This window comes from Triticum aestivum, chromosome 6A, assembly GCF_018294505.1.
Source record: "Triticum aestivum cultivar Chinese Spring chromosome 6A, IWGSC CS RefSeq v2.1, whole genome shotgun sequence".
NCBI classification, from domain to species: Eukaryota; Viridiplantae; Streptophyta; class Magnoliopsida; order Poales; family Poaceae; genus Triticum; species Triticum aestivum.
The window spans coordinates 477,625,977-477,638,306 of NC_057809.1; the positions used below are offsets into that span (position 1 = coordinate 477,625,977).

At 45.1% G+C, this 12,330-nt stretch overlaps 2 protein-coding genes across 2 annotated transcripts; one reads left to right on the plus strand and one right to left on the minus strand.

Moving 5' to 3' along the window:
- Nucleotides 1-591: 591 nt before the first annotated feature.
- LOC123127983 (F-box protein PP2-A13) lies at nt 592-3,788 on the plus strand. Its single transcript, XM_044547868.1, has 3 exons — nt 592-1,394; nt 1,606-1,724; nt 3,030-3,788. The coding sequence occupies exons 1-3, from the start codon at nt 1,047-1,049 to the stop codon at nt 3,457-3,459; spliced, it is 897 nt and encodes a 298-aa protein (XP_044403803.1). The 5' UTR covers nt 592-1,046; the 3' UTR covers nt 3,460-3,788.
- A 1,433-nt stretch (nt 3,789-5,221) lies between these two features.
- On the minus strand, nt 5,222-11,231 carry LOC123127984 (uncharacterized). Its single transcript, XM_044547869.1, has 6 exons — nt 11,050-11,231; nt 10,674-10,760; nt 8,029-8,289; nt 6,798-6,929; nt 6,460-6,576; nt 5,222-5,744 (listed from the first exon to the last, which is right to left on the minus strand). The coding sequence occupies exons 3-6, from the start codon at nt 8,287-8,289 to the stop codon at nt 5,406-5,408; spliced, it is 849 nt and encodes a 282-aa protein (XP_044403804.1). The 5' UTR covers nt 10,674-10,760; nt 11,050-11,231; the 3' UTR covers nt 5,222-5,405.
- Nucleotides 11,232-12,330: the final 1,099 nt, after the last annotated feature.

The following is a 12,330-nucleotide window of genomic DNA, read 5'->3' on the forward strand; positions in this document are numbered from 1 at the left end:
ATATAATGAACTATTCTTCCTTCACACGTCTAACAACCCAAATAATATTAAATACAGTATAACATACTCCCTCCGTCCTAAAATATAAGAGCGTTTTGTATACTAGTGTAGTGTCAAAAACGTTTTTATAAACAGAGGAAGTAGTTCTTTGTTTCAGCTGCAATTGCACTAATAATTATTTTCACACTATACCAAAACATAATTTCATTCGCAAGATAAACACAATTACATAAAAACCATTTTTGTATGTTTACAATGATGAATATCTAAAAAAATAAGTTTTTTCTAATAAAATCGGATTTTATCAGTTTAATACCAGCATCTCTCGTTTAAGCGACCGCATGGGACATGTTCTTAGCAAACTCAAAATTCACATACAGTACTAAATTCGATCCCAATTCAATCGAATCAAATCCGGGCAAACTACTTGCACGTAAATGTGCCACTATCCTACATTATCCACTGTCGTCCCGTCCTATGCCATTGTGCTAATCTTCCGGGGCCGAAGATAATAACTACTCTACACAATTGGACCCAAACGGCAATGTTTGTTATACGGTCAGTGGGTAAGCGACCTACCGTATGGCCGTGTATCAATACCCGGACAGGGGGGGCGGTGGACCGATTCTTCTCTTCTTTAAAAGGCCTCCGAAAAATCTCCCCGTTTCCTCCCAGCGCTCCTCCCCTTCCATTCGAGGAAATCTTTTGTCGCGGGGTTCGATTCGCCTCTCGATTCAAGCCCAGGTTTTCCCATCAATTTGGGTTCCATTCTCGCGAAAGTTGGGAATTCGGAAGCATTTTCCGGTCGATTTGAGGCCGGCGGGGGTCGGAAGGTGCGACCCTTTGATCGAATAGCCCGCGCAAAGGCTTGTATTCGTCTGTAATTTAGCTCCGCATGTGATTCTTGATTTCTGCTCGCCCGGGTAGAAGGCCAATTGGCGGTTTCTTGGCTCCAATCCTACCTTCGCAGTTCGCTCGGCAAATCTGAGGCGCCGGGTGCTCCGTCTGCAAGGAGGGCTGCCATAATCCGCGCAATTTGGTCTTAGATGGGGACGGGATCGAGCATCCTTGGCGCGGATGCCGATTGGGGTGAGACGTCTCTCGGCGACATGCCGGAGAGCTGCGTGGCGGCGGTGCTGCTCAACCTTGACCCGCCGGAGATCTGCCAGGTAGCCTGCCTCAACCGCGCCTTCCGGGGCGCCGCATCCGCGGACTGCGTCTGGGCCGGCAAGCTGCCCGCTAACTACCGGTACCTTGCGGCCCTCGCAGCTGCCGCTGATGATGAGGGCGATGGTGACGGAGACGGCAATGTCAAGCCCTGCTCCCCTATATCGACTAAGAAGGGGATTTACGCGCGCCTGTGCCGACCTACTCCATTTGATGGCGGTACAAAGGTAGCTCATTTAACTATAATCTTTTATGGCAGCTGATCGTATGCGTAGATGATTAATTGAGCAGATATAGTGTTTAATACTGGAAACTGGAGAGGATTTCTATTTCCTTTTTTGTTCATGTTTGATTGATTTGGCTGTAGTTCTGTTCATGGACCCTTCTTGCTTGGAATGAATTCTTCTGCTTAAAAGGCAACCATGCTGTGATTTGCAGGAATTCTGGATCGAGAAGAACAAGGGAGGCCTTTGTATGTCCATCTCCTCAAAAGCGATGGCCATCACAGGTATAGATGACCGAAGATATTGGAGCCACCTTGTCACAGAGGAATCAAGGTATGTTCTTCCTCTTGCTGACCTTTTTCTCTGTATACATTTTATCTCTGAGATGTGATTTCCAATAGTTACCATTGAAGAAACCATCTCAGCAGTTGGTTTTCTGATTCAGGTTTAAAGCTGTATGCACTGGAGTATCGCTGACATGTTCTTTCCTAACTCCTAAGAATAAACTCTATTTTGCATACTGTTTTTACTTCATTGTTGTTTTTCTTTTCTTTCTTAACTCTATTTTAACTAATGTATACCCTTTAATATGATTATAGAATGTTGTAGTTCTCTGTAGCTGGTTAGGCTATTGCATAATTTCATGGTATACTTAGTTGATGAGAGCCATTTTTTCAAATTAGACAAATCATTTTATAGCCAGCAGTTAACCTCACATTGCCTAAATGTTGCTGTTTTTGCAAGCTACTTGATTCCATTCATTGGGATGTTAACCTTGTATTAGCATAAACTAGATGTTAGTCAAGTGAAATATGCAACACTATTAATTCAGGAGATAGTGATCAGTGAGAATGAAAACATTTCCTTTGACACGGATCTACTATGATGTAAGAAAGGTTAAAATGAATGTTCATATTTGCTCTGTAGGGCTGGAAATTCCCGTATTAATCAGCTAAGAAGAGAACAACATACTATAAAAAGAAATTCCCACATTAACCGACTACAAACAAAGATAGATCAATAGAAGAGGTTCTCTGAAAGGAAAAGAAATATTGGAAAATATATGGTGGCCTGGTGGGAATAGAATTATTTTATGAAAGAACCTTCGTGCCTTGAGCGTATGGAATATGGAGAGTGAATAATGTAAGTGAGACATGGTCACACATTAGAGGGGGGAATTTTGGATGCATTTATAAGGTATTTGAAGACATAGTTTACTTTTGCATTTTAAAATTTGAATACATGTATATTGCCTTAAAAGAGTATTTATCCCTTTGTCTCAAAGTTGTTTAATTTTGATGTACATTGTAGCAATTTGTGTTACTTTGTACTGGCATTACTTTTTTCATAAGTGAGCTATTTGTCAAGTATGTTTCTAAGTTCTAACTGGAAGTGCTTATCTTGGAGTGTACCTAGTATTCCATTATAAAGCGTTGTATGTACTGTTGTTTTCTTGCATATAGTCAGCCATATACTGGGTTTAGGGTTATCAGCTTCAGAGATTGTGACTTATGAAACGCTTGATTAAAAGTTCTGCTGTTAGGTTATTAGTTCATCTTTCATGATATATTTTTGGTACAAACTGTACCTTTCCTACATATTATACTTTTGCTGAGTTTCTTCCGTGTGCTATTTCAGATTCCATAGTGTTGCCTATCTTCAGCAAATTTGGTGGCTTGAAGTGGGTGGGGAGCTTGATTTCTGCTTCCCTGCAGGTTCATACAGCCTGTTTTTCCGTCTTCACCTGGGTCGAGCGCACAGACGCATGGGTCGCCGGGTTTGTGGAACTGAGCTCATTCATGGGTGGGATGCCAGACCCACGCGGTTCCAGCTCTCAACATCGGACGAACAGCAGGCTACATCGGAGTATTATCTAGATGGACCGGGAAGCTGGATTCTCTACCATGTTGGTGATTTTGTCATCTCGAACTCGGATGAGCTGACCAGCCTGAAGTATTCAATGATGCAGATTGACTGCACCCATACTAAAGGTGGTTTGTGCGTTGATTCGGTTGCCATATACCCGAAAGGGTATCGGCGCGAGAACATGAACATGGTCTACATGTGATGAGATTTTGCAGAGTGGTTGCGGTGCTGCAGCGACGCGAGGCAATTCAGAGGGAGATGGCTAGTATTTTTCCTGTCCATTCTTATCTGAAGGTCCTTGTATATATCATTTTCTTTCTTCTTCCTTTCTGATGAGAGTTTTGCATTTTGTTCTGTATTCTTTGTAGTGTTAGTTACACAGCTAGGGAGGTAGGGGAGATCTAGAAGCAGGTTAACTTGACATGCTATTTGCGGAGTGCACAGTACTAGTCGTGTAATAAGCGGTCAATACCATCTTCATGTGTAATTTTCATCAGCATAATGATGTTTGGCGAGCTGGGTGTTCCTCTCTGCGTCGCCCTATGATTATAACTAATTTCTTCTTCTTGACCATTTGGGTGTTCCAGCCCTTCGTTTGTTTTCATGCGTCAGCTTGAATGTATGGGAATGATACTCTCGGGGTGATGTTGATGTGCTCGGAGAGCCGGTGCCTAACCTCGGGAACGGGGACATGTTTGCCATCAAACTTGTTGAATACATATCTAAATTGGATGCTATCAAACTTGTTGAATATATATCTAAATTGGATGCTGAAAAAGATGGTTGGATGCCTCTTGAAGCAAAAGGCATCGGGGACAAATGCAAGGATGGTGCTTCCATGATACAATTGTCTAGACTGCAAACGTTGGCTCCCATGTGTCTATTGTCTTTGTTATTATATCCGTCTCAAGTTGTTGTGGGTCGATGGGTTTCATTGGTATGACCAAGTGTCTGAGGCTGCATTGAGTCTGTTGGGTGTGTTTGTTGGGGTCCTGTGGCTCCATAGTCAGGAGTAGTATGCATGAGTGAGCAAGTTCGTGATGATTTTAACCTGGTTTTTCGTCAATTAACGGGCAACTTTATCCTTCCTAACTAATGGATGTCTTTCACATCTCTACTTTAAAATAAAAATGTCAAAGGAAAACAGAGAATATTCAGTTTTTACACTACACAGCGCCTCATATCTCCAAAGCACTCTGCTGATCTCGACCACTCATGCCCTGAGCATGCAGCTGGACCTCTTCCGAACGGCCCCTTGCTGTTCGGTAGCTCTCATCAGCCCAAACAAAGCAGGCAGCTTCTTAGAGCACCTTCAATAGGTGCCAACTTTAAGGCACCAAAATTGATTTGAAGCAAAATTTTCAGCATCAAAATGTTCATCTTCAACCGTTGCTCTAAAATTGATGCCCTAAAATACATCATGGTCGTCTTCTTGTGGGTGCTCTATTTTAAGGCACCTGTTGAAGCAACAGTGTGATGTAAAGCAATTGTTTTCTTATGGTCTTGCGATGCCTCTTTGCCTTAAAAATTTGCAGCACTGTATGTTGTATTTTGCAGTTGCTCTATCCTTGAAGTAATTTTTTGGCATCTGGTGCACTTGAAGCAACGTTTTTGCCCCCTTGTGATGTAAAAATCGGCTGTGCCTATTTTAGACAATCTGCCCAAGATGCTCTTAGAAAACCAGAGCTGAGTTAACTGATCATTCGCCTCAACAGTTTCCGCTTCTCATGATAGCACAGACTGGAAGCCTTCCACTTTGTCACCTGGGCAGCAAATGCCTGTAACTTCATACTAGTACTACTTTATTTTTTAGTAAACACAGAACAAACATATACTACACATACATACACTCATTCCGGTTAACAAACACATGCACGCCCTACCACTAGCAGCCAAACATTCCACCGGAACGAAACAACCCGTTCCATGGGGCATGCTACACCATGACAATTTTGAGAGGATTATGATCATCAAGAACAATCTCAAACTCTTCAAGTCAGATTATGCTACATACAACAGGGCTCTCGGATCAAGATCTTGGAGCTCACATAACCACAAACTAGGGTTGCAGGCACACATAAAATTGTGATGACATTAACTAGAGGTAGGATGAAACGAAATACATCGGAGTTGCTGATAACGGCACAATCAAGATTTAAGATGTTGGAACAGCTCAGGCAGATGGGCATTCGTGAGCTTGGTCCGTTTAGTTATCTCGCGTTGCTTCTTCTTAGGCTTAGCCTTGGGTTTCACGCCATGGATCTGGGCTGCTGCTCGTCGTTTGGTGGTGTCGGTCATCGGCTTCATGCCGTTCTTCTGGAGCTCCTTTTCGATATCAACCATATCACGCGGTAACTCAATCCCACGGAAGAGCTCCTTCAGGTCATCATCAACCTTGATCTTCACTTTTGGATCGTTAGGGTAAACAATGTCCTCCTGTGAATCCATGTTTGACAACAGCCAAACTTCACCTGCTGCCTTCAGAGCCTAGAAGCCAACAATATGGGTTATAAAGATATACGCAATGTATAACATATGTAGTGTACACAAATCATGGCACTCAAGATTACCCATCATAAAAAAACATATGTACAGAAACACATGCACTCTAAAATTAAAATTTACCTTTAATACTTCAATAGGCACCACATATTTAACAAAATTTAAGGGCGATTAAACTCGTATGAAACCAAGTTGAACAGGCAATAGATATGCTACCAGACCAAAAGAAACCCATATGAAACAACTGTTATTTACGGAGCCCTCTTGTTGTTCAGAGCTAGCAGAACTGATTTGTGCCCTCTTACAGAATTACTTGGAAACTTCCTACATAAACGAATATTCTCATGATGTCAACACAACTCATGGTACCTCAAAACTGTCCAGGAGTACTGACAGCATTTCAACAAGGTATGCCATTGGTAATTTTACCAGGTCTAGATGCTAAGAAACATGAGTGACCACTAAACCTCCCATCGTGGTACTCTGAAGTCCAGAGTTAAAATGAGAAATATAAAGTACCATTGGGTGAAACAACAAATATCCAAGTAGATTGGGGATAAACCAAGCTTTAGGCACATGGCTGCAAGATTGATTGAAACATTACAAAGTCTGGGTACCATAAAAAGTTAACTAGCAACTGGTTAACCAAGAAACCACAAAGTATATCACCTTCAGGAGAATTAGGGTCACATATTCTCACCTGCAAATCTTCCAACACACTTGGGTATGCATCCTTCACTTCCACAACAGCAAGACCCTCCTGGTGACACCTTATCAAATCAAGTAGTTGATCTTTCCCCTCCAGATCATGCTTGGACTGCACAAGTTCCAACAACCAAATAACAATGACACCTTTGAACTAATTCAACTTCAAACAGAAAGATAAGTCTATGGACATAACACATTTCTGATGTTTTGTTCAGTAATACAATTAAAAGTATCTTCATATCAATTACAAAAAAATATTATATATGAAGCAAGAAGCGCCTAGAAGATTCAAGCTACGTATTGAAAGCATAACTAGTAAGTAGCAATTACCTTGTACGAGAAACGCCTCCCATCATACTGTACTTTGAGGTTATTCCTCAGACTGTCAAAGACAGCCTTATTAGCATTGATATCAACGTAAGTTGCATCATTTATCTGCTCTGCCGTAAAAGCTTGTCTTGTCTGCAGTAAAATATCAATTCCAGGAGTGAGACACAGCACTGCAGTTTACAACGAAGGTTCACATAATGCTCTTGGTGAAGATATTTACAACTTCTAAGCACCAAAGAATATTAATGCGCAGAAAGCAAACCATGGTAGAAAATTGTTATAATACGACAGCTACATACAGAAGAGAGAGGGGCAGACGGGCTTAGCCCAGATCATCAAGCCAGCCTATAAGGGGAAATGTTAGGCTCCTACTCCATAGTTCATTCTGAAAGGAAAAAGGGAAAGGCCCCACTTCAAGAGGAAGGGCAAAGCGCCTAAACTAGGGTTCATTGTCAAAGATTTTACAGTTTCTTTGTTTTCAAATGCTCCAAACAGAGAAAGCCTCCATGAAGAAGGGTTTGCTGAAGGACCCCCTGGGTAAAACAATCATGTTCTCCATCCCCAGATCACTATCCAAATGTAGATTGATCGGCACCCAACACTCCATGCTCAAGTGGCAATTCAAGAAGAGGTAATCTCTGGTATCAAGGTGGCCATCCTCGCAGAGCACATAGTTAACAACTGTTCCTGACCTGGAAATTCCGTCTCTGCAACATGCCCTTATTATTGAGACTGTCATTAAGCAGAAACCAAACAAATGCCTTAATCTTGGAGGTGCATTTAGAGTTCAAGAACCGGTTTGAGAAAAATAAGGGCCTGAATATGATCGAAAGAGAACCTATAGGTTTTGGAGGCAAAGGAAGATGGCCCCCACTTATAAATCCAAATGTCAACTCCAGTGTTATTAGGGTTATGCTGGAGAATCATCTACCTGAATTCATTGAATTCATCAAAAGCTTGCAAGAGGATCCTGAGAGAAAAGACATCACTGACCGAGGCCAGAAAAGAAGGTGGAATAAATTATCAGCCTAAAATATTAATTAATTCCACATGGAGAATCATAACAATTACTGGCATATAAACTCAACTAGCAGAATACTTCTTTTAGAATGCATTACCATGATGATTTGCAGGATCAACGAAAGAATTTGCAACGCCTTAACAGGGGAAGAAATTTGCCAGTTTACATTAGTGTGGGGAACAAATAACGTTCTAGCTTAGCAAGAAGTACCTTGTAAAGCAGTTCAATGACAAGTTTGATCTGTGCCCCAACAGGAGATTTCCTAATCGAATTAATATGTTGCAGCCTTTCTGTATCGTTTGAAAATTTAATAGGTTGTGCAGGCCTTGCTGGAGCAGATGGAGCATTAATCGGTTGGGCCCTGTGCTTTGGTTTTGTGGTTGAAGCTTGGCTTGCAGCTATGCTGGCCAAAGATGACTGGCACCTCTCCTGTTGCTGCTTAAATCTGGAGAGGCTGTCCTTCAAATCCATCTACAGATGGCATGCTCATAAGCAATTAGTGTAAAAATCATAAATGCAGACACCTGAACAGGAAAAAAAAACTGTATGCTATGCTCAACTAGACATATGCTATCGAACACCTTAAATCTGGTATGGGGTGATACAATCTGAGTTGGTAAAGGCAAACTCTGGATGCTCTTACATAAATGCAACTAGAAATGTATCATTGCTGAGGTTTTGTGCAGCTATTTACACCAAATTATTATTATTTATTAACGCATTGCAGTTCCACGTCATTATCTGGTGACGCGCAACAGAAGCCACGCCAGTGGCGGATACTCTTGTTGACCGGAGGCATTGCACATTGAAGTACTGGCTTCACCTTTTGTAGCATTGACCCAGCCAGGTGCAGCGCAGGCCACCACGAGTCTGCGAAAGCTGAAGGAAGAGAAACCAGTCGCACCTTCCCTGTTCTTGCTGAGTGCAAGTGAATAAGCATCCCTGTTGTCTCATGTCCCCTTTCATCATCCATACTATGGATGACTTAATGCATTATCCATTGCTTCTCAGAGTTGAGATTCAACGGGGCATGAGAAATGTGCACGTGATGACTGGGTGATGCTGACCAAACTAGTTATATATATTTAGCTGTGTACCTTTTGTATTTTCCCCGTTCTATAAGGGGCTTTCTGCATATTGTACCACACATATACTGGCCTATGGCCACCTGGGAATACAAGTTGCATATTTCCTAACATGGTATTAGAGCCCTAGGGTTTTTTTTCTCTTCGGACGAGCAACTTGTGCTTGATCCCATCTTGTGCCGCTGCCTCCTCCTCTTGGACGACTGATGCTGCTCCCGCCGTTGCTGCCTGGCCACTGCCGTTCTCCACTGGCGCCGTCACCCCTCTAGGTCCCCCATCCGCCGGCTCTTGACTCTGCCCGCCCGCGCTGGCTCCCAATCCGCCGTCCTAGTCCGCTCCAGCTGCTTCCCCCGCCACGCATCACACACAAATCTTGCTAGGGTTGAGCCGCCACGCCTCAACGCCTCTCTTTCCCTCGCCACCCAGCCATGCACAATCACACCAGTGCTCCGTCGGTCGCGCTTCGTGTGCTCCAGCCAAACCCGCATCGCTGCTGCCACACACTAGTGCTGCGGGAGAAATAGAAGCGAAGGACAGAGGCTTCGGCACTCGCTTGTGAAGGGGTCACCAATGCGCCAGCCTCAGTGCTACTCCGTTAGCCGCCGTCCGCGTCAAGGGCCGCCGAACAACACACCCCGTGTCTCCCTTCAATCCCACATCGCTGCGCCTTGAGGGCAAGGTTGGTCGCTCCTCCGCGGCTGGGAGTGCTCACGGCGGGAGGAGCTAGGCGTCGACCTCCCGAGCCCCGTTGAAGCTCGCACATGATCAGGAGGAACCCCGCCTAAATCTAGAGGAGAGCGTTGACCTTGGCGACGACGCGAACACGTTGGTGGATGTGGACGAGGGCAGAAGAAGGCAGCAGCGAGGAGCAGGAGAAGGTGGCGATGGCGACGAAGGCTACTCTTTGCTCGGGAGGGGAGAGGATGAAGACCACAGCTTGAAATTTCCATCGGGACACAAATTTTGTGGACGGAGCGCACTCCAAAAATGTGCTTGCGGACTGCAAATATGGAGGCTGGAGAGGCAAGCATGGAGGGCGCTTCAAAAATTATGGCAATGAGTGTGGAATGACGAATCTACTAGAGGAACCTTTTGGCCAAAAACTCCAAACTGATGGTAAATATGGAGTTCAGACTGTTTCGACAATTTTGCTAGAGTTGCTCTAACAAGTAAAGAAAATAATTCAAATGTCAAGAGAGAGAGAGAGAGCCGTACCATTTGGTACAACTAATCTTTCCCCTGCTTCTCTTATTTTCAGCATCCATACAAGAAACCAACTCTAAAGACCGCTTGTAAGTGCCACACAGCAACCTCATTCTAAGACCATGTACAACTACCAACAAGAACATAGCAACCTTTTCTTCCACGGTAACATGTACAACGTCACAGAAGCCACACTTCTCACGCAATATGGTGCACAAGTCATGGAAGTTTTACTTAGTTAAACACAATGCATCATAGCAAGACACTTCGGAACCATCATACATCTCTTTGGGCAAATACTTCCTAAGATTATGCCTCATCGTCACTAAAGCTGCCTAAATTATCCCCTCCCCTCTGTGTACTGAGATATGCTAGCGCAAGAACACATAATTCAAAATACAATTTTGTCAACACAATTCTTCTCCTGCTACTTCTTTTATGTTCAGCATCCATGCAAGAAACCAACTCTAATTAATCTGACATGATTCTGCTACTATCTGCTTGTAAGATGTTGCGTACAACAAGACAGCGGTAAATTCTTTGTGGCAAGTTTGGATGAAGAATTACCTTCAAACTGCGAGAAGAACACCACTGCAATCAGCTGGAAGAGCAGGACAACCAGCAGTGCAAAATCGGATAGAACAACAGGACAACCTAAAAAAAACAGCAGCAGAGGATTAGGGTTCATGTCGAGCTGCTCCAATGGAGAAGGTTGTAAGAGGGAGGGGCGACGGGGGAAGGGGTGGACATGGGGCTCGGGAGGAGGATGGCCGGTGGCAGGCGGCGGCGGCGAGCAGCCCGCCACCGCCACGGAGGCCGAGATGCGGGGCAGCGGGGCGTCTACTCGGACTCGTGCTAGGCGGCAGCGGTGGGGGACTGCGGCGAGGGATGTTGGAAGACGTCCGGAGAGAGAGGAACCAAGGAGGAGACGGAGGGCACTGACCTGCTCGCCGCCGGGAGTCTCTCCGTCGCTTTTGGATAGAAGGACACGGGGTGGAGCGCCAGGCCGCCAGCCAATTGCAGAAAACCGAGACCGCGGGCACGCAGGGTTTTTTTTTTTTTTGAGACAACCGCGGGTAAGTAGTTTTTCAGGAGTGGATTCCACAGCGTGCAGCTGACCTGTGGGCAGCAGCGCAAGGCTAACCACCTCGTACGTAAAACACGGAGGGGCGATTTGAGGCGATCGACTCAAGCGCTAGGGTTAGGGTTTTGCGAACGGTGGTGGTGTGGATCATGGCGATACGGGAGGGGACAACGGCGTCTCTGAACGTGATTGCGCCGGGGTGCGGATCTCTCTCCGGTGAGGAAGACATGGAGGAGAGGAAGAAAGATGGTGGACCGGCGGCACGGAACGCGTCGGTGGCGGCGGGGCAGGGAGCGGCGGCGGCAACAGGGATGACCTCGGGGAGGACGGGAACAACGCCAAAGCAGCCGACACAAAAGGAGACACCGGACAACGAAATGAGGACGCCACTGGGCTCCCATAGCATATACGCCTCTGTGTCCCCGGGGATTGATGGCGCGACTGGGGGGTTTGGCGCTGACAGAGAAAGAGGCTAAAGGCTTCGTCTTCAAGTAGCCTGGGCAGGAGCAGGTCAAAGCGGCGAAGTGGTCGGCGATTGGTAAAGCATTCACACCCAGGCCTGTGAATAAGAGTGGCCTAGAGAACTCCATGTCCAGGGCTTGGGGGTTACATAAGGAGGCGCGGTTCAAGATCATTGGGAGGAACCTGTTTGCAGTATGGTTTGGTAGCGAGGGAGATTGGAAACACGCCCTAAATAATGGTCCATGGCAATTTGATTTCAATACTCTGGCTCTTAAGGACTATGATGGAGAAACGAGACCATCGGAGATGAAGTTTTACAGTATTGATGTTTGGGTTCGTGTGGAGGATCTGCCTTTGGACAAAAGATCGAAGGCGTTCGGGGAAGCACTTGGGAACTGGCTAGGAAAAATGGTTAGGGTTGATGTGGAAAAGGATGGGTTCGTGAAAGGCTCGAAGCTGAGATTCAGAGTTAAATTGCCAATTTTTGAGCCTCTAGTGAGAGGATTCCTGCTAAAGAAATCGGGGGATGATCTGGAAAAAACTTGGTATGACTTCAAGTATGAGAAAATCCCACACTTTTGCTTCAAGTGTGGACGACTCGTTAATGGTGAGAATGGCTGTGTTCCGGCGGTGGATCCTGATCAACAGTGGGGGGGAGTGGCTCCGAGCATCCCCAGG

Excerpts from the sequence above, each read along its gene's own strand:
- LOC123127983 (XM_044547868.1), top strand. The coding sequence starts at position 1,047 with ATGGGGACGGGATCGAGCATCCTTGGCGCGGATGCCGATTGGGGTGAG. Across the intron at positions 1,395-1,605 it reads CATTTGATGGCGGTACAAAG|GAATTCTGGATCGAGAAGAA; the intron begins GTAGCTCATTTA and ends TGTGATTTGCAG. Across the intron at positions 1,725-3,029 it reads CTTGTCACAGAGGAATCAAG|ATTCCATAGTGTTGCCTATC; the intron begins GTATGTTCTTCC and ends GTGCTATTTCAG.
- LOC123127984 (XM_044547869.1), bottom strand. The coding sequence starts at position 8,289 with ATGGATTTGAAGGACAGCCTCTCCAGATTTAAGCAGCAACAGGAGAGG. Across the intron at positions 6,930-8,028 it reads TCATTGAACTGCTTTACAAG|ACAAGACAAGCTTTTACGGC; the intron begins GTACTTCTTGCT and ends ATTTTACTGCAG. Across the intron at positions 5,745-6,459 it reads GTGTGTTGGAAGATTTGCAG|GCTCTGAAGGCAGCAGGTGA; the intron begins GTGAGAATATGT and ends GTTGGCTTCTAG.